Here is a 22,310-nt window from a genome sequence, read left to right on the forward strand (position 1 = left end):
AGAGAGAACATCAATCTGTGTGTCTTTCTAGGAGAAGAATTTTAAAATTAAATGCCTGAAAAATCCATTAGAATCATTTAAATAAACAGAAATTTTCCTTGACAACTTTGCCTAATATTATTCCATTGCTGAAAATTGCACCCAACTATCCTTATGGAAGAGCGTCTCTTCAGATCGAAATCAATGGACGTCCGCGTCTGCTCAGTTTCGACGCAGCATCCCGGTTTCGCTGCAATTCCAGGTGTGTCGGAAAAAATCCCGATTCAATCGCGTTTATCCATTAGTTATATTCCATTAACTGGGCCAAACAAATGGCCGTTCCATTGGGCCCAGTTTAGACCTTTTGTCGAGGAGAAATGCCGCGGATAATGGAAATTAAACCAGTGAAGGTCACCAGGGAGAAAAAAGTTTATGGGAAAGGGGACGAGGTGTTTTAGAGGTGAATTTAGTGTTCTTTTTTTAATACTAAAAGCAAAGCGCTGTTTCGGTGATTCTTCTACTTAGCAGTATAAACAGTACAATGACCACCACAATCCCGATTTTGAGTAACTCCAGTGTAACTGCACCATGGAAGTTTCTGGGTTCTGCCAGCTCAGTGAGTCCTGTGAGTTTTCTCGAAGGGGATTTGAGTACCTCAACTCCGAAGTCTCAAGAATCGTACAATGGGACTGGGTATTACATTGATGATGACGGAGAAAGCAGTAAGTTTCTCCGATTCATAATAGTTTACTAAAAGCTTGAATTTGCTTATTAATAAGCATAAAATTTCGCAGACAAAATTCAAGGAAAAATGTGCCTAAAAGCAAGTTTATACAGAGAGGGCCGAAAGCCTGAAAAAATACGTGAAATTTTATATAAGATAACTGTCAAGTATACAGGGTCACTACATAAAGTTTTTCAGCATTTTCAAAAAAAGTTTTACAGTTTTTTTCAAATTATTCTACACTTTTGGCCCTACCTGTATGATGAAAAACATGATAGAATGCAAAATCTAAACCGAATTTTGTTTTTAGTGTGGAACGACTTGAAGACAGTCTTTTTAGCATGTTTAGCCACTTTAGTACCACTAATAATAACGTTGGTTGGTATATTTGGAATGAGGTATTAATCGCAGGTTTCTGCGTGATGCTTCTGTGACATAAAGCATTGTTTTTAGGATATTGTGGGTGCAATATAAGACCAGGAAAAAAGGTGAGAATATCGACGGAGATGTAGTCCAGGACAACAATACAGAAGGAGCTTCTAAACCGCTTCATGCGCATCTTCTAAACGATAAGGTAGGAAAAAGGAGTTATAGAAATTCAGTTTCATAAACGAAGACAAATACTTTTAATATGGAGGTTCGATAAGGTCTCATTTCTCCAATAAGGCTTTAAGTGTAAAACTCACTGAAATTATTGAAGACTTCTATGCACATATCCGAGATACCTAATTCGGCTTCGCACAATAGGAGACTCCATGCTCTATTTGATGATGGAAGAACAGTTGATAAAAAAGATCTAACACATCACAATCTTGACAAACATATTTCATTCTTAAAAGGTGTCTCAGTATTATTGCTTACTCAACCAGGAAAAAATACACTAACTTTTGAAGCAAAGATTTGCATTCACCATAATAGCAAGAAACACAAATGGCTGGATAATTATGTAACTAAATTTACACAAAAATATGGATATTTTAATTATTTTTTTTTTATAAGAATCTCGTTTATGAGACTTTCCGCAATTCTCCCTTACGGGAACGTTAAGCATAACCCTAAAGCCCACTTGCAAAATGCACTAAAGTCAGGGTCAGCAACGTATCTGCCTGGTTGTTTTATTATTTTATATTCAAATCATCATATGTAAAATTATTTAATTTGCATATGATTTAGTATTTTTAGCCAATGAGGATTAATTCTAAAAGCACGAGTGGCAGGTTCTACATAGGTACAAGTACACATTTAAGAACCATCATGGTACCATATTATTTCTTTATGTTCCTGCGCATACCTTTTTGCAGATATCTTTCTCACAATCATAATGAATTATATCCTCAAAAAACGTTTATACGATATTTCAACTATGCACATGTGTTCCAGCCACTGCATGTCCACGTTTTCTAGTTAATTTGTGTCACGAACGCCCCTGAATTTCAAATAAGCATTAATTACATTATTTGAAACAAGGTGCTATTTCGGAGGGCAACGACTCGTCTTGCAAACGCTAGCGGTCGTTACGAACTTAAAAGTTTAGGACAACTTTTCAGAAAAACGACCAAAAAGTAACCCGAAAGTATGTAAGCGAAATTCGACTGGGTTCCTATTGTCGAACCAAAAGATGACACCCCTGGGAAATTCCTATTTATACTAAATCGTTGCCTCCATTGAAGGACGCGCAGGTTTCGCTTTATCAGAAATGGGTAGTAATACCATAGACTAATTAATTTTTACATTGATCTAATGAGGATTTTTCGGTTCGACAATGAGAACCCGCTGCAGTTGCAAGGGCCCCAAAAATGTTCAGCTGTTTTATTTTTCATAGATGTATGGCGTAACACGACGTGCTTATAGTAGGTACCCGACCAGTTGTTGCCTGGGTTGGGCTCCTTATTTCGGCAATAATTTTGGCAGAGAAGACAAGAAGAAATAAATTACTCTTTGGTTCGAAGTAATGAGAAAGTAATGATAGCCTGGCGGGTACCAACGCATATAACCAGAGACTGTTTTCGGTTTGCGAGATGGTTCAATAGATTGTGAAGCATTTGGCAATTTTGTATTTCATTTTTGCCAGGTGGTTCCGCTTACACACATGTAGATAATTGAGGGAAAAGTTAATTTAAAAAAGTCAAAACCTATAGGTACGTGCAGGATGTGATACTTGTAAAATAAATCGAAACGGTAATGTGGGACTTTAGACCATGCGAACATGCTCAATATCGCAGTAAATAGCACCTGATTATAGGCAACCAACTATACGCGCGAATGGGAGAGAACGGCCATTGACTAGGTTTACTTCGAATACTGTTTTTGATTTTGATGGACCGCTCTTGATCATGCTGTGGGTTTGCTGATGAGAACGAAAATTTTCCTATCAGTTTTCTTATGCTTCGACTCTAAAGAATATTATAAATTAGTGTTTGTCTTTGTTTGATCCTCTTTTTCGCCTTATCCGTTACATCTTCGGTAGTTAACAGTTTTATGAATAGGGTCTTTAGTGTGAGCTATTTTTTTTTTATGTTTACGTTCCAGAACGAGATCCCTCTTGGATTAGCACTCGAGATTTGGTGATCTGCCACACCCAGAACTTCCAATTAGTACCTAACCGACACGTGCCAGACATTTCCCTTATCTAACGTCACTTCGCATTTTTCTATTCGACTCGTGAGAATTCATATCACATTCTTAAAAAAACCCATAATTGAAATACGTAGCAAACAACAGGATTAAATATTTGCCAAACCCAAAGTGTTGTGCATATTATCAAATTCGCATTATTGGCTGTGCAAAGATCGTTCACTGGTGCAGCTGAGCCCCAAAACCGGGTGCATTGGCCCCCGAATGCACCTCCCAAATATTCCCACTTACATGTAAAAAACAGGACGTCATTGCTGTTAGTTTATCGGCTTCTATAAAAAGAAAAGTTATTTGGCTTTAAAATACAGAGTGACCCAATTTAGAATTTAATGAAAGTTCGAAAAACGTTTCTTTTTGTCGAGGCGATTAAAAATGTGTTTATGTCGGTAGAAAGTAGTAACTGAACACCCTCTATATGTGCAATCCTAGAAACTTGAATAACGCCCTCTTGCGATCGATTTTACGAATCAAAATTTACCTCGTTACTTATTTAGGTGACGACAAGGGCGCTGCGAAGCGTGAACAACAATTTTAAATTAAAATTTATGACAAATTTAATGTTAGACCTGTTACTTTCTTAAATTGCCATTTTGTCCACTAAAAGTCACATTTATAAGTGACGTAAACAATGTAAACTATATGACGCAATTTTGAGTTTTAGTCTTTTTGTCGTGCAAATAAGATTAAAAATATTTACGGATATACATGTGTGTGTCCGCCCTGTATCAGAACTTTAAACCAGAAATAATCCACTCTCAGACCGTCGCTATTTGACTTTGCCAAATGCGAATGTCAAACCCTTCTCTATAAAAATCTATTACTCACTCTCTCTATCACGGTCCTCTCTATTGGTGTTAAAAAAAGAGGACGCGAGCGGGGATTTTAAAATCGTACTCTCTCGGTACTTGGTCGTCAGATGGAGGATGCCGTGGATTAGAAAGAGATAGACGGTATACGCGGAATGCATTTTCGGCGGTTATTAAACCCGACTGGGTCGTGTTTCGCACATTATCGGCTATCTATGCAATAATAGCGACTAGACGAAATACGGCGGGATTTTGACCTGTCTGAAGGACATTCAGATCGTTGGAACTTTGTTTTGTACGGTTTTTTTATGAGATTTTATTATTCGCTTTTTTGCATGACCATCAATGCGTTGCAATTTTATGGGATTTATAATAGATGGCGCGAACTTTAAACACTTCTAGACACTTAGTACCAAATGTCTATTTACAACTTGTTTTTAACTTTTTGCAAGTTATATTCACTTTATGCAACTTCAGAGACGAAATAGAACTTTGACACTATAAAACTGTATGCAAATCCGCATTCACAAGTTACCTAACAAATAAAAGTACAAATCTTCGAAATCACAGATTTCTGGAACCAGATAGTTGTTCGTAATTAGGATGTCCTTGTTTAAACGGTTTTATGATCTAGACAGGATGTTTGTGTGATTCTAGGACTGTTGCATGTTTTTGCAGTCGAAATGGTCATAATTTTCATGGTTCAGTGGCAAACTAATGGTTATTTCAAAAATTGTAGCATAAATAATTACATACCGGAAAATCTTACTTAAATTACCTTTTTGTCTGGCTCTAAACCCAATTTGGATCCTCTAAAGGAACCATACAATCATGAAATTTTTTACGAATCAGTTGGGTATTTTCAAATTAAATAAATAGTCGGAAACGTGAAATATGCCTCGAGCTGCTGAGTCCACCTTTCCCTATTCAAACGTCTAAAATACCTCCCCCTGTACGTTAGTACAATCCCAGTTAAATGCTTGAATCTGGTGTGTAAAATGGTCTCACGAAATGATATGAATTTAACGCATATTTCATTGGTTTGTAAATAGCAGAGTTACTGTGACAGGTAGTTTTGAGGAAATTCTCCTTGAATACTGTACACCCAAAAGGAAGAATCTGGCCCCTGATGAAATCGAGCCACGTAACTTCAAACTATTGGCGGTACGCCGCTGAGGAACCACCAAAACCGAAGAAAAAAAGTGGCTCGTTGCGCTATTCGGCAAAATGCATTTGCACCAAGTCCCTCGGGTCTACGGCCGGTCATTCACTTCCAAATTCTGGGACCCAAGCCGGTTCCTGCTCATTGCTCATCATATCGTCTCTCTTGGTTCGCATTAGACCAGCGCGGGTTAGAAAAAGAGGGCAGATCCGCGGAGCCGGAAACATGGTCCAGCAAAAAAAGGCACCGAGCTGCGCTCGCTTTGGCCTCTCCTCCTCCTTCCTCTTCTCCTCCTTCGTTTGGGTTCTTTTTGAGTAATTGCATCGTTGAACATTTGCTATGCCATTATCGGAAGATGCACGACGCGTTTCTTCAAAATAATGGGCCCTTCTTTTTTGCGCGCTTTTTCGAATGTTGTTGCTACGAAATTTCGTTTATAATTATTACAATGTTGGAAAGAGAGATGAGACGCCCAGATGAGGATTCCTTTGGTTACAATTTTTGAAGTTGAAAATCGAGAAAAAGTCGCGATTACCCATAAGTAGGTACCAACCAATCAGAGGCGGACTGGGCGGGACGTCAAACGGCTATTGGGGTCCGAATTTCTTTTCGCCGCTAGAAAATGAAAATTTGCCTTGTCCTCGCTTCATTCTCCACTTTTCACGGTGGAAATGTGGAGGCAGCTTCAGATGACGCTCCTAGATGTTGCCGCAGTAGGTGAAATGAGTTACTATGCGCGTAGCGTTATCTAGCGGCGCCACCTGAAGGCACCTTAATTCTCTATGAAGTCCGTGTAATTTTCCTCATTAAAAATTAATTTTTCATATAGATTTTCGACGCTAAGACCCCCTCCATGGTCGTCTTCGGTTGTTGTTTTTGAGATGTCAAAAATGCAGGAAATGCTCCTCTTAGTGCTTATTCTATGAATGTGTAAATCATTATGATGACGCTACATAAACAATATTTAGGTTCGCAGACGGTTTACATCCTTCGGCCGACACGTTATTTGTTCAAAAAAAGTCATTAACCACTAACTTAAACTTTTTAGGAGGTCACCGGTATATTTTTAGGAGCCCCGGGCTGCTTTTTGTTTTCCTTTTGTTGGTTGCACCATGCAGCAAACGCGCTCATTAGGAAGAAGGCACTAATTACTTTTTCGCGAATCGCACATTTTTAGGTCGATCGGCGAGACTTTGTTTATACAGAGAGCTATTAAAATTTATCTGTTATAAAATGCATTTTTTCGGCAAACAAAACGTCCGAGGAAATCGGGTGGCCAGGAATTTCCCCTCAGGGAGGCTTCAGGACGTTCGACGAACCGAAGCTGAACACTTTTAATGGTTTTAATGCTGAGGCCTCTAAATGACGCCAGCCGACCGGGGCATCCACAAAGGCACTAGATCCGCAGTCCGCTTCTAAGGCTTTTGTAGGACTTTCTACAACAACCGATGAGTTATGTGTCTTACCTGAAAACCTACACATGTTAAGTTTAATTTGATTTGCATTATTAATGCATTGCGTTGATATTATCGAACAATACGCAGGCCAATTTCGCGTAATTAATGTGGTCATTACCATGAGACTGGGTTGCCAAATATCGATGGACTCAATTAATAAAACTCGTATATGACCCAGTTGCTTTGTTGTTTGAATACAATGGTAAGAATTGAATAAAAAAGCGACGAATTCTTCTCAAATCTTCTACCTCGAAGTAACTACTTAAAAGTGCAATTAAATGCAACCAAAATGTCACCAAACCGCATACGCATCCGTTCCCACATTCACCCTCCCAACTATTAAGCCATTGCCTATAATAATAATATAGACCTCACTTAAAAGTCACCTCAAGAACGGTTTCGCGGTCGGGTCTATTCCTCAAACCTATCATTTCCAAATCTTTCGGTACCAGATGTGTTTTGGTACCATTTCCCAGAAATGGGCCATTCTTCTCCGAAATAGCCCGCCAGGGTTAGTGACTTTCTTAAACAACAAACACACCCGATGGTGATTACGTTGCCATTTCGCATCACGCAAACCCGGTAATTTGCCAAAATTGATGCATTTTTATGTAGAAATTTCGCATTGGTGATCGAGGGGGCCCCCGGCCAATTTACGTAACTTTTATTTGCCTTTTTCTGGTAATGCGTCTTTCACCACTTTGGCAGAACATCTGCATAGCAGTTCGATAATGGCGCATAAATTTGACATAATGCCCTAAGATCGCCCATCCTTTTTTTTTTCACGTTAATCGGTTGCGGCATGCCCTTTAACCATCTCTAATGTAGGTTCGCCATAGTAAAATTGCCGTCATGTGGGAAATGGCCGATGCCTTAGTTTTTGCACATGGGAAATCGGCAGATTAGGGCTTTCAAGTTTAGAAATAAGTGCAAAAAATTTAAGCCTCGAGGCCGTCAAGGGTAATTTTGGGTGTGTCTGAATGATGACGAATCGGGGGCTTTCCTTAATGGGCTAATTAGCAAATTTTCGGACTTCTTCAGAGGCAAAACGCGCCGACGCGCTTTGAAATTGTGAAATATTTCAGGATTCGCAAGGTGATCGTTTTAAAAAATATGAAAGTAAATTTCAAGATTTTCTCGGTCCGGTGCTGTTGGCTTATGCGGTGCGGTAGGGGTGATTTATGTAGATTTTTTCATGAATGTTCCTGAAGTGAAGATAATCCAGAATATTTCTGAGTGCCTACTAAGAATCCCAAATTGCTCCTCCATTTCTCCATTTATCTTCAAACTTAGAAAAACTTACAACCCTTAAATTTTTTACTGTGACTTTTCACGTAATCTTTTTATTAAATTTCAGGTGTTAAACTAAACGCACGTTTTACTACCGAATTACGTTATGAATCTCATCCCATTTTTGTACACGCAAGAATGAGCTAAACTATTAAATCTACGGTCGTTTAATGGCAATAAACTGTGTTGGCTTTTCATCATTTTTGGAACTTTATATAGCGCACTTTACGATTTTTCTGGGAAGGTCCTGTGATAAAGTATGCGCTTTATTAGGCGCACCTATCTAAGAACAAGCCACTCTAGATTTCTATCATTTGAGAAATTCGGTACTAAAAAGACTATAAAACTAAAACTGTTTTTGTACCAAAAGTATTGTAAAGTTTGAAGAATTTTTGCAGTTTCAGGCGGATGGCGTTAGATGGTGATCATAGATAATGTATAACTCTTTAAGCTAAACGTTAAAGGATTTTCTTACAGAAAAAACCTCTGTAATCGGCCAAGTTTTTTCGCGTATTTTGCGCACATCTGCCCGATAAATTGCGTGCAAAAAATTCGTTGAAGTGCAACGTTTCGAATTGAGGTCACCACCAGATGCACAAGGCCGGTTTATTCGATTCGCCCGACTAATTTTAGTGTTTTCGAACGCTATTTCCTTCGTTGCATTTGCACCCGTCTTTCTCGCTCCCACCCACGTGACTTCGTTTCGGCGAAGCCCCATTTTTGCATATACAGGATGTTTACGTATTCTAACATAATCGTCCTTTCAGGGATCAGAAGAGACTCACATCGACATAAACACAGACACCGTGGAAATTTGCGAAAGCGCTCCTAATGGAAACAGATCGAGCAACGTCAATGGGAGCATCATAACGATGACGCTGAAGAACAACCATCTCATAGTGGAGACTGAGGAGAGGAATGTAGGTCTTGAGTACGTAGAAAAAAATCATGAATTTTTATCGGTTTTTGCTTTAAGGATATAGAAGAAGATAGCAGAGAAACCACCATGAGATACTCCCCAAGTGCCCGAGATGGGGTTTTCGTAGTGGAGGTGCAACAAGGTTAGTCAAAAACACCCCCCGTCGCTTTTACCCCCCCCGTGCTATTATTTAGGGGTACGAAGAAGCCCTGGGTCAGGCCCGGCCTCCATTGCTGAGCCCGAGAAATCTGGGTCTTTGAGCGATGAATGTGCCCTGGTTCACAACCCCCCCGAAAGGTTTGACAACTACTCTCTTTAGCAATAATAATAGGGGGTGATAACATGAAAAGTCTAGCGACACCCAAATATTTTCTTAATTAATATGCGCTCGTTCAAACCCAACAGGCTGAGAAAGCTTGTGCGCCAGTGGTGTTATTAAGTCGGACATTTGGAAGTCAACAGAAGCGGCCCGAGAGGGGTTTGGAAATGAATTTAGAAAAAACTTAAATTTGTAATATATGTAACTGCCAAAAATTCATAGGTACTACACTTCTAGCGCCAATGAAATTTAAGGAAAAGTAGGTTTAAGGGAGTTTTTCAATTTGAGAAATTAGCGATTGGAATTAACAGAAATCCAGGGGCGTATTGATTACAAATTTGTCATAATTCCCGCCGAAAAATTGTAAATCAAAAGAAATTAAACTGTTACGTCAATGCTCTTTAATTTAGAGAATTTATGATTTCAGTTAATAGTGTGCAAAAGCCATATAGACCATGCAGGATGTTCCTAGAACAATTTTTGCCCATATCTTTACGTGTTTCTTAGTTTTGACACTAGCGTAGGCTCGTTATTTAAGGAAATATTTTAGGTGCCTTTAAACTTTTAATACTCCCTGTATATAACTTCTTCTCTTAAGATATAGTGATGAAGAAACCCTAGAAGAAGGGGACGACAGTGAATACTACGCAGACGCAATTTCCCCAAAACCCATTCTCTCCCAACCCAAAACTGGTCTAGCATCCTCTATAACTAGCCTGGGCTCCTACAGTTACAGCTACAGCAATCAGTGCAGCTACGACCAAGGCAGCTACGGCTACAACTTGTACCTGGGCTACAGCAACGATTCCACTTCTTCAGGAAGAATTCCTGAAGACACAAAACCTAAAATTACTTCTGCTTTGTACAAAAGCAATACTGCTAAAACCTTAAAAAGCATGAGTTTTGATTGCAACAATGAGAGGTTAAAGGAAAGGCTGGTTTTGGGGCAGAATAGTTCCTTGGACAATGTATTGGAGAGTAATGGACTGGAGGAGTTTTCTCCTATGCTGTATAATAAGACCAGGGGGGCCACTGAAGAACGGCCAAGTGTTAGTGAATGATGGAAGGTATTTTAAGGACCAATTTGTAGGTGTAAAAAAGATGTTTGTTTTAGGGGGGGACTGGTTTGTAAGGAGAAATTACTCTGCTTGGGTCCAAATAGGTTATGGCAGGAAAGCCATAGTTTCATTTATTCTTTGTTCATGCTGAGAACTGAAAATATATAAAGGGAAGGGGAAAAATGTAATTATCACACTTGTTATGATGTCACAAGACGATTTGAAGAATCTGATATTTTGCAATAATTAGGTATTTTGCTGCCCTTAAGAGCATTAGTGATATTTTCCTAAATTCAGTAGTTTTCTCCTTTTTTTATATGAACAAAAGCAAAAGTCTTAAATGTCATTTTTTTTGCAATTATTTCTTTTTCACCCGAATCAGTACTAATTATTGCAAATTGTTTAATTATACATGTTGACTGCATTTAGGAAAATCTGTTCTACAATAAATATACTGTAGTAAAAGGTTTTTTATTCAATTCCATTGTATAATGAGATTCAGATTGTGAGGTACTGAACACAAGCATTATATTTCTCACGAAAATTTTAGATAAACACAAGGAACGAAACTGCACATTTCAGCAGACGAATTTGTAATTACATAACGATCCAGAAGTCTCGTTGGTGTTGGGAAACATTTTGACCAATCTAAACGAACCTACTCCTAGTTGAGCGCTCCGTACACCCGTTAATTGCTCTTTGTAGAAGTTCTCAAACTTCGTGCACAGTTCAATTCTGTTGTCGCCCTGTATATTCGCCTCTAAACAACTGCCACGCACCAACAAAAACAAAAAATTGAATACATGGCCATCCTTAATACGTTTCCAGGGCCAAGTGTACATACGAGCGATTGAACAGCATTAAAATCGCATTTAAAGTGCATCCGACTAGTTGACGCGTTTGCAGCAGGAAAAGTAGGCCAACACCGGCCCTGATCGTTTGCACGTTTAATTGGTGTTTGCCATGCAGAAATCGCTCTTTGAAGACCGATGCCAAATCTCCTTCTCCCATTGGCCAGCCCGCGATGAAAGTTTCGGAAGGCCGAAGTAAACAGACAACCGAAAAAAAAAATCGTTTTAGTTTTGAAATTTTTCCTCGCATCCATCATCGATTATTTTAATGCATTCAAAAATGGGCTTAAAAGTCGAATAAAAAAAAAAAAGGAAGTTTGTAACGTGACTCTCTGATTGCTGGGAAAAACAAACCGAAAAAAGCGTCTTGTAAGAAGGCAGTACCGCCTAACCTTTGGTGGCGCAAAAGACGTGCATAACGGTACCGCTATTGAGTTCGCGGATAAATAAATGATGCTTTGTCAGGTCCCCAAAAAGAAGTAAAAGGAAAAAAAGCTCTTTAAAATATATGACTCGTTGTGCTCTCTTCACAGCTTTCGAGCCTGCATGATGAATTTCCAAATTGTATAATGCCCTTTAAGATGACTATAGGTTGGCGTAACGGCATCTCTTGATTAAATTATAAATCATTGCGTGGCTGGTTCGTAAACGAATGGATTTAATTTGGGTTTATGATAAAGCAGTCTTGAGAAAGGTTTGCATATTTTTATGCGACTGCTTTTTGTTTGCCCTATGTAAATTAAGCGACCTCTTGCTTATGAACATGGAATTTTGCATTCGAAGGTAAATTGTTCCTAAACGAATCCCGCCAAATATCAATTTTTAAATACGGAGACAGAGACAATCGAGAAAAGAGAGCGAGCAGCTATTAAAAAAAAAAAAAACTAGAATTTTAACAAATAAAAAATCGCTACAGGATAAACTGCCAGAATTAGAATTTAAAGAAGGAGAGAGGACGGACTAAGCGAAACCTAATAAGGAGGCAAACAATTTCATAGCGTCATCGTTAATGGCTTCATTTGATCCTATTGAGAACCAAATGCTACAGCGATCTTTTACCTACAGCGAACCAAAAATTGCGACGTTCCTGGGAGGCTGATTACCCGAATTCTCTTAAATTCGTAAAGTTTTTTAAAATTTTCATCGGATTTTGAATGGAAATTTGTCAACTTTTTTCAAGGGTCAGAAGCCCTGTCAAAGGATAAGAAGAATAAAATCGAAAGTGGCGTTGCCAGACGTCCCTGATCATATCATTGCGGGAGTTTTTCCTTTAATTTTGTAATTTCTTTGGAACTTTTACAAGAGTGAGAGGAGCCGCGCCACGACGTCACGTTTTTCGATTTAAAGAGCGACAATTTGAATTAGTTATCGACAACAATAATTTTACCGCGAAGTAAAACTTGGCCGCTTTGACGAAAGCGTCATAATCCCCATAAAAAATAAAGCGATGTTGCCAGACTGCTTCCGCTATTCTAATATTCTTAAATATTTAAAATATTTTGAAGGAGTGATGAACTGACGAAAACAGAACACGAGAGCTAGGTACGAAATTGCCGGGTCTACAACAGATCTGGCAACATTGGTAGTTGTGAAAAATCGTTCTGTTTTCGCTTTCACCTCCTCGGACGGAGGTTCGTTATGTGATTTTGATTAAAAATAAGAGCGATCCATGGATTAAAAAGAAAGGAGATACTTTAAAGTAAAGTTGGCAACGTCGAAAAAGTGAAGAAATGGCAACAATCAGCGATTTTGGCATTTTCTTCTGTTGGACGGTAGTTCCTTCTAGTGTTCTTTCTAAGGCCGATTTGTGCCACAGCTTCCGTCCTCTGTGGGAAGTGAAGCTCAACTCTGCGCAACTTCAGAATTTACGCAGTAGTGCGGCGTCAGTTGTTATTTGTTAAAAAAGTTTTTATTGTTAGTAAGAAAAATGCTATTTAAAGAGCCACCACGAATCGATACGCCTTAACGAAGAATGTCACGGCGAACCGGACGCACTAATTCTTTATTTTCGGTGGTACCTAACTTTCTCTACAATAAATGATGGTGCACGAATACCATCGGACATTGGAAAAGAAGAAAAAACCTGCGATTCATCTTATCTTAATGCACTCTGATGCACGCGATGTTATATGATCATCGGTACCAAACCCACGGCAGTGGCGGCACCATATTCACGATTGAAAATAATTGAACAAAAAATGCTGAATGGATTCATTAAATTAGCAATCTATGTGTAAATACGCAATTTTACATCAAAAAGTTTAATAACCAGGAAAATGAAATTATTTCATCCAATAACTCGCGCACATGCAGATAAAACCCTCGTTTTTATTTAATAAAAGCCATACAGTAATAATGAATTCAAAACCTACCAACATATACATATACACAGTATTATTTTATTCTCGTTCTCTATATAGGGGGATTAAAAATAATTCATTTAAATCGGGAAGCCCCCGGAGGGTGGTGGTCCTCCCGTCGCTTCCGCTAAGTCCCGCCCTCAGCTGCGTACAGATTTTTCATTAAAATGTACGGTTTATAATCGATATTTAAATAAAAGTTGGTTAGAAAGGGGTAAAAAGGGGCGGAAAAGCCAGGAAAGCAAAGAGATACGTGAAAAAGGGTTGCCCTGCTACGCTTTTTCCAAACAAGGGGGGCGAACAGTGTCGTGCTCCCAGGACCGGATTGAAACCACTGAAATTGCTATTTCCTGTATCATCAAAAATTTAAAGGAGAAGAGTGGTTATGCCCGATGATTCGTCAATAATTATATAAATTTTAGCTTATTAATTATTAGTCTCGTATTAATGATTTCTTTTAGCGTAAGTTTAAGTCCTGCTCTGCGAGGGACTAATTACGCACAAGCAGAATGCGTAGAGCTATGAACGTGGGGCCGGAACAAAAATTATATTCCGGGAGTAAAGTACGGCTTTATTTAAATTTTATAATAAAAAATGACAGAGAAGGCTCCGGATATGGAATTCGAATGGCGTTATCTGAGCGCGTTCGTCTCTTTAATAGAAACTAATTTCCCCTTATCGAGGTCGGAGATTAAAAATCCTTTTTGGCCCAAAAATCGAGCAAGGGAAGAATGTATTTTTCTCATTTATTTATTTATCGTCCTTTTTCGAATTTAACGGATTACGGTATGAATAATACATTTTTTGATGGTAAATTGGGCGAGTGCGCGATTAAAAGCAATTTTTTCCAGGTCTTCATTGACATGAGGATTTGATTGATTTATATGATATATCGAATAAAAATGTGTCTCCCTGACTATCCTCTTTCTGAGGCTTGAAGCGACGAAAACAAAACTTTTGATTATATTTTTACTTTATATATTTTATTTTGTGACTTGACAACAGGTTTTTTATGTAGCAATTACGAAAACTAACAAGTTTCTTCGGGAATTTAAAATTATTTTACGGTGGTTCGGGAGGTTGCCTATGCTTGGTTCGTAGTGTTAATAGAAACATTGAATTGTTCTGTTTTCAATTACTTTATTATAACGTGAAGAATAACCGTCTTCCAAGACAAACAAGACAATCCCGCTTCTTTTCCCCTTCAGCCACTCTATTGGAGCATTTCCGAATGTATTTTTTTCTTTTCTTTTCTTCGCATTTTATGAATGATTATTTATGTATAGATGTAAGTGTTTTTGTTACAAGAGCAGAAAGACCCAATGGTTGATGGCCTTTTTTTCGATCTGGAAACAAAGATTTTTTGTCCCTCTATAATCCTCTTCGAGAAGTAAATAATACTTTATTTATTTCGTCATTGTCAGTGAGGGTACAAGAGAGAAACGTTCGAAAAAAAATGGTCATGAGTTTGAGACATTTTAAGAATCGAACGCAGAATGGGGATTACTTTCAATCGTCAAAAATAATGACGTTAAATTAAAAAATATATTATTATTATTATTTGAGATTGGCCAAAGAATGTTTTTACTAAATACACCAAAACATGCCTGAACTAATATGTAGTATACGAGAGAAACCGATCTCTTCAGAAGGAAGATTAGCTATTCCACTAAGGTAGGTTTACAGCAAACTTGTTTATATCTTTAACTTTTATTTCGATTTCGGACCAATTTAACACGTAACACGTATCTAGAGGAGATAGAGAGCACAGTTTCAATTTGCTCTACTTTTCGTGTCCCTCACAATGCTGCATCTAACATCATCAATGAAACTTATAATACCATCTGTGGCTGTCTTCATGGACATTTGCGAGTACCAAATGAAGAGTCATGGACAAAGCTTAGTTTAACTTTTGAAAAAAAGTGACATTTTCCTCATTGTGTTGGAACCTTTCAGGACAAACATGCAATAATTCAAGTGAACTAATGAGCCTTAAACACATTAAATACATAAATTTTTGTTGTAAGACTCTTCGAAATACGGGCCAACATATATATTACAACAAAGAATCTTTCAACATTGTGTTAATGATGTTATGCGATGCAAACTATAAATTTACTTTGGTGGACATAGGGGCTGAAGGCAGACAGAGTAATGAGATATGCATGGGTTGCTTTAGACAACTTTTTTTTGGACACCTTTTATATTCCATTTTCCCAACTGCTCTAAATAATATTTTTCGCACTATTTTGCAATGTTATGTGAATTTTAGCACACATTTCCTTTCTACACGCAGATTTTAAGCAAATATTCGAGTACTTTCCAACTTTTCTAGTTCTTTTGACGCGTCAGCAACCAGTTAAACATCTCTTTTATGAACTATTGTAACCAAATTACATTAAAGTTTCTTCTTGGCAATTTAACCGTTCATATGCATGAGGTGTACAAATCACCTTGACCTATTATCGCTTAGGACGGAACATGCAACGCTTTCTCTTCGATTCTTGTTACTCGCGTGGTACCTAAATCCAAGGGCGTACCTTGAACTAACCAAATTGAGTAAAAACCCTTCTAATTACGAAATTACAACCCCACGAGGCCGCGTCCTACAAAAATCCCTGGATGCTGGATGAAGCTCCCCTTCTCCTCCGCGAAGTATACTTCCGCCCCGGGGCTTCCCGCAGTTTACATTTTCCCCGCGACGCCCCCCCCATTCCGCGTCCCGACGCCCTGTCCGTCGCCCCCCTTCCCCCCGGCGCCCACGCCGAAATTTTTGCTAGGGACTCATTGTACATATTTTCGCATGAGGCTCTATTTTGCGTTTTTAGCTTTCTCTCTCGATTTTATTCCCGTTTCCCGGTTCGGTATTTAGCGGGAGGGATACGAAATTATACGAGGAAGGGTCGAAAGTAACACGAAAGTTTACAATTCTTAGTGGGATAGACTTCTGTTCGGGGCGAAGTTATACAATGTATGTTTATTAAATAAACAACAAGAGTTGCTTAAAAGTCAAAGTTTCCCAGCATTAAATAAGGATTAGTACCATTGGGATTTGATAATTATTTTATGATTCAACCCTCTAAATTCGGTTGGGGAAAAAGAGGGGACAGGAAACATCGAGCCCTCGTTTGGCTGATGTATGCTTTACTTTTAAAATTTATGTGTTTATAATATTAGGCATAGGCCCGGGTAAAATTCGAAGTATAGAAGGGGAGAGCTTTTTTATGTTGTTGGCCGGAAATAAATATTGTATTTGTCAAGAGAAAGATGGAAAACGTTTCCCGAAATATATATTAAAAAATGGATAAATCATTAGGCTTCCTGGCATTTTTCCCGTATTTGATAGACGTCTCGGATATGGCGCGGTGATGTGGGAGAAATACATGTTACACTTCTTTATTTTATTAGGAAATTGTAATGAAATTGTCGTCTTGTGGTGAGGGTGCGCCATATTTAATTTCTGCAAAGAATTAAAAATATGGAGAGCATCTCTTTGGAAGATTTGTCAGAAAAATTTAATTTCATATTCCCGAATTCGTTATACCTCGTTTTAGTAACGAGAGCTAATGCCAAAAGTTTATCGAAAACGAACTGAAAAACCACCTTAAACAGTTCGAAAACTCGAAGAGATAGATATGAGGTGTACCTTTAATGTGCAAAATATTATCATTGAATGATTAGTAATGAAAAGTAAATTGCAATTGCGGTTTAAAACATACTCATACTTATTTCGACAGAAATTTATGCTTTGTGGGCACTCACTTATAAGAGCTTCGAGATTTTCCACAATGTTTCAAATGCCTTCAATTTGAATTACCATGTGAGTATCGTATTCGTTACGTGAATACGAACAGAGACAGACAAATGAGAAGAAAGAACATGCATAATTAAATCGTGAAATAGGAACGTCGATATTACAAACCCAAAACAGCCCAATTTCGCATATTCTCATCTCTTTTTCCTTGTAGATAAAAACAACTGCTATCAACCCACCTCACTTTACTACACAGCGGGCGGAAAACAAAATAGATGTATTAAATCTAAATAAAATATCTCAAAGTTTAAATGAGAGCTCAGCCTAAACTAATCCATAAGACTTGATTACTGAATTTATGATGCTCTGTTTTTCCCCTATTTTTCAGTTCTTTACACCTTAAATTATCCAAATTTATATAAACGTATTAAATTACGTAGGAAATTTGTAAAATTCGAACCGTTCCAAATTTTCTATAGACTTATTGGTATTTTCTTCGTGGAAAAAGACTTGGGGCACTATTATAGGAAATATGTAGCGTGATAAATTTCAGTAAAATCCAATAGACGTTGATAATATTTGATACTGCTTCGTATCGTCATTTTACTTGAAGTACTAAAAAGCAGGAACATTGCTGAAGCAGTTATGCCAAGATTTTAGTCAACATCAGCGAAGTTTAAGTTTGTTTTTGTGCTTTTCTGGCAACTTGAAGATGCGTGCCGTCATATCATGCCACCGAAGAAGCTTATAAAAGTTCTTGGCACATAGAAATTGTCAAGAACCTAGGGTCTGAACTTTCCGATTTCATAGCAAGTTATTGAAGAAGGCTTAAAAATTGTTAAACACCACAGCATTTTCAAATACAGTTCGAAAAGTGTTACATTAATTTCAGAAATTGTCACTTCAATTTCGAAATTTTAATAATTATAACATTTTATCTTAGATTGGAACTTTTCGCTCGACACAATCCGGACGGGATATGTGACCTATGACTAACCACTCGAAATTACAGTCCTCCGCAGAATTTACATATAATAACAGAAAGTATTACATACATATTTATATTTATACGAACCAAGAATCAATAAATCTTATAAGAAATGCCTCAAAATTGAATAATCAAAAAGTTAGAAACGCAATAAAAGGGGAATTGGGCGTCATGGATTTCAAGGCTGAAAGGTCATTTTATGAAATTGTTTTTTTTAGCTTAAACTAGATTTAATTTTAATCGTCATGAAAAATAAAACCGTGGTGAGCTCAAAAACTCATAACGACACTTTAATTCTGCGTGAAAATGGGGTTCTTGTAACAGCAGAGAGCAGTCACTGCTTTTCTTAGAGGTTAAGAATGCTGACTATGAAACTCCAGTCAACACCATTACGACCCGTTTACAGGGTTTATTAATGAATGAAATATTTCCTTAGTAAAAGTACACAAATTATAGATAAATATTTAAAGAAAGTACGTACTTTTTGTATTACTCTTCGCCAACGTCAACGTGCCGCCATTTTAATCGTTGCGTGTTTCCGTGAACCCGAACGCCGCGAAGTATAGGTTAAACTGTCAAACTCACTATCGCATTTTCGATAAGCGATTATTAGAATTTTCGACCATGCACAACACAAAATAAACGTACACAAATAAGTGTTCACGAATTAACCTTGGAATTGACGCAAAACTTTACGAGTACTGACGAAAAATCGATAAAAAATTTGATAATTTTCAAAGAAAACGACGTGTGAGGTGCAGAAATTGTATCGCGGACGCCATCACTGGAGCGTTATTCTTTTGTTTCCTATAGCCTACTTAACGCCAATAGATACGAAAATATGCTTTCTGTCTTACATGTGTGTGCTGGAATTAAGATTGTGAATGTCCTGGAACGATTTGCAAGAATTAGAAAATATTATTTTACATTTTGTGCATACTATGTGTAATGTGTGTACGCTAACAAGCAACATTCCTCAGGAGCGACATGAGAGATTCGAGCTTCATGTTGTATATTCGCCTGACCGTCACAACTCATGTATTGACAGTTCATCAAAAATTTGCCAAAGGCTGAGAGAACTTCTCTCCCTTGTATTTTGTCCCACTGCGTGCGCCACGCCTAATTTTAAAACGGTGCGTTGCGCAGGCATTAGATTTTTGTGCGAGAGGCCCATGGAGGACGCGATTAAAAAATCTATAATTTTTACTATTTACTACTCATCTACGGAATACAACTCCATCTCCGGCCGTTTCCATGACTACCGGAGACAGATGAAGATCGCGGCGGCGTTGCCGAAAAACTCGCTCTTATTCATTTCGCTTTTCTATTATTACGTTTAGAGGGGGGTTGTGCGGGAGGGAAGGGGACCGAGTTGAGGGAGTGAGTTTTCTTTTTAGAATTACTGCTGGGTTTCGTGTCCTGATTATGTCATATACTTTTTTTCTGCGCGGGGGAGGAAAGGGGGTGATTTTAGATGGGGCAGAAGGCTTTTCAGCGATGTGTTAAGACAAGAAATTTGTATTTTAGGTAAATCGATATGACGTTAAGTTTTTTTTTAATTAACAATTAAGGGATATATGTATATATATATATATATATATATATATTTTTTTTTTTTGTTGGAATAATACCTGGAATCTACTGAGGGAGCGGTGTCCTAGCATTGCCCCCTCTCGCTTAAGCTGCTCACTGTCGCCTCCTAGATGAAATGTGGGGCTTCTGATGCCGAAAATTCGAATATATTTTAATGAGTCTCTGATGATCTGAGAAATCTCCAAGTCTCGTTGGCGGACTTACATCAAATCTCCAAAAATGCCTTAATAAAACTCCAATTAAATGTTTTAAAACTAGTTTTACCACTTGACCGTGATTTACATGAATATGTACAAATATTCAGGGTGGACCATCAAATAAAAGAAAAATCTGTCGGTTTCTGACTTTCTAAGCACAATGCGACATTTCTAATCCAATTAAGTGCCCATTTCCCACTGGTTACTAATATTCAATCTTACCTAGCACTTCTATGCAATTATTGAAAAATCCTGCTTAACTGGCATTAACGTGAAGGCCAGATTGTTAAGGTGCTGTTTCATTTAACAGCAAGTTAGTCGCTGTAGAAACATCCGGGATACGTCCTGTTCTGCATATATGGCACAGGACCCAAAGGTCTTCTTCTATAGAGAGTTATCGAATAAGTGTCCGATATTTCATAGGGTAATTTTTCAAGTGGTTTTAAGATAAAAAATTCTTATAAACGTGAATCCTAGCTTGTCTAATTTGCAAGATACAAGGCATCAAAGCTGAAAAACTAAATCAAACATTCTTTTGATATCTTTTCGATCTTTTATAGCTAATGTTACAAAATTTCGTATCGGTGGTTTCTTGAGATAAGAAATTCAAATTGATCAGCGATTTGGTCGTGCTTTCTAGAGGACGCCACAAACGACCATTAGAATACTTTTAAACAACTGCAATTTTTTTGGGCCACACTGCATATCAACTTCGAGTAAAACAATTTTTTTGCTACCTACCTTCCTTTAAAAGTGCCCAAATGGTCACTTGTCGTGCCTCTAGAAGGTACAACTAGATCGCTGATAAACTTGAATTTCTCATCCAAAAAAACCCCCGTGCACGGAATTTGGTAAAATTAGCTGGAAGAAATCGAAACGTATCAAAGAATATGTGATTTATTTTTTCATCTCCCATATATTTAAAAACTAAACGAGCTGGGATGCACATTTATAAGAAATTCTCATCTTTAAACAAGTTGAAAAATCACCATGTGAAATAACGGACACACGCTCAACAACATCCTGTGTACATGCAAGGGATCATCGCTAAAAAAGCCTCAAGAACGAATTGAAACGTCAGAGACACGTCTTAGATAGGTTCATCTGTAATCAGTAGCCAGTCGGACCTTGACAGTACATCGCAAATGGCTCAATCAAAACGTCCGACGCTTACGGTTCACACGCTGCTGCGAGGTTACTTTGTTGATCACCCTTTAAGGGAATGGGCCATTATCGGTCGAAATCTGCATTCTACTTGCAGCCCGATTTTGAAGGGGTGATATACAACCGGGCCTAAATGGGCAAGAGATTACCGTGCGAGGAGGCCCAAAGATATCAATTTTAAATGAAACGATCATCCCCCGTGTCGTATTTCCCCATCGAAAATAGATGCTGACGAGACAGTTCTTCGCCTAAAATTACAACTCGCTGAACATCATCAAAAGAGGAAAAATAACCTGGAAGCTCAATTACGCATTCAAATAAAGAAAACTCAATAATTCCCCCCCACCTCCACCCCCTACCCAGCCCCCAGGCGAAAGGGGGTGCGAGGGGGATGAGCGACAGTCGTTCAGGCAAGTTTTCGAGCGACAATTAAGCGCTAACGGCTAAAAAATAATAGTGGAACTAGTCGGGTAACGAAAGGGGGATACTGGGATAAAAGAGAACGAGTTTGTGCGTAGGTGAATAGCACGCACATTTTACGAAATGAGAAGGGGGGTGCGGGGGAGGGACGCGGTTAAAAACTGCGATCGATATGAATATGCTTTAAAATGTGGATTTTATTTCAACAGGCTGATGCCGGATTTCGAGGGCGGCTGTTGCTCCAGCCCTGAGGGGGCGTGAGGGGGGGATTAATCACCCCTCTTCACATATCGAATTAGAAATTACGAACAGGAGCCACGTACAAATAACGTCGTTTTAGCGTTTCCATTCAGACAAGCTTATGACATCTCGCTGAGTGTTGGGCTCGCTCAAAGGTCCATAAGAAATTCCCTTAAAAATTAATAAATTGCCGCGAAAAACTTCCTGCTTAGGAGGAATTAGTGAGGGCGAGCTTCGAAACTCTGGCTCAGAAGTTTTTTTATTTATATTTTCCTCGGAGTTTTCCGCCTTTAAAGGCTGCACAGAGTTGAATTTGGCTGGAAAGACCTTCAAAAGCTCATAAGAATTCTCCAAATTCTTTCCGAAGTGGCTGAATTTCTGTGAAAGAGCGACTC

The 22,310-nt window shown here is 38.3% G+C and overlaps 1 protein-coding gene across 2 annotated transcripts; it reads left to right on the forward strand.

Moving 5' to 3' along the window:
* Window positions 1-194: 194 nt before the first annotated feature.
* LOC136340187 (uncharacterized) lies at window positions 195-10,813 on the forward strand. 2 transcript variants are annotated; one of them, XM_066284031.1, is made up of 8 exons: window positions 195-439; window positions 505-701; window positions 1,014-1,101; window positions 1,157-1,277; window positions 8,820-8,972; window positions 9,029-9,113; window positions 9,166-9,268; window positions 9,889-10,813. In XM_066284031.1, the coding sequence occupies exons 2-8, from the start codon at window positions 521-523 to the stop codon at window positions 10,349-10,351; spliced, it is 1,194 nt and encodes a 397-aa protein (XP_066140128.1). In that variant the 5' UTR covers window positions 195-439; window positions 505-520; the 3' UTR covers window positions 10,352-10,813. The 2 variants fall into 2 exon arrangements, with proteins under 2 accessions (XP_066140128.1, XP_066140129.1); XM_066284032.1 differs by having other exon boundaries at window positions 508-701.
* The last annotated feature ends 11,497 nt before the right edge of the window (window positions 10,814-22,310 follow it).

This window comes from Euwallacea fornicatus, chromosome 7 (assembly GCF_040115645.1).
Source record: "Euwallacea fornicatus isolate EFF26 chromosome 7, ASM4011564v1, whole genome shotgun sequence".
NCBI lineage: Eukaryota > Metazoa > Arthropoda > Insecta > Coleoptera > Curculionidae > Euwallacea > Euwallacea fornicatus.

Coding starts and splice junctions, on each gene's coding strand:
- LOC136340187 (XM_066284031.1), top strand. CDS start 521: ATGACCACCACAATCCCGATTTTGAGTAACTCCAGTGTAACTGCACCA. Junction 702..1,013: donor TGATGATGACGGAGAAAGCA/GTAAGTTTCTCC, acceptor TTTTGTTTTTAG/TGTGGAACGACTTGAAGACA. Junction 9,269..9,888: donor GTTCACAACCCCCCCGAAAG/GTTTGACAACTA, acceptor TCTTCTCTTAAG/ATATAGTGATGAAGAAACCC.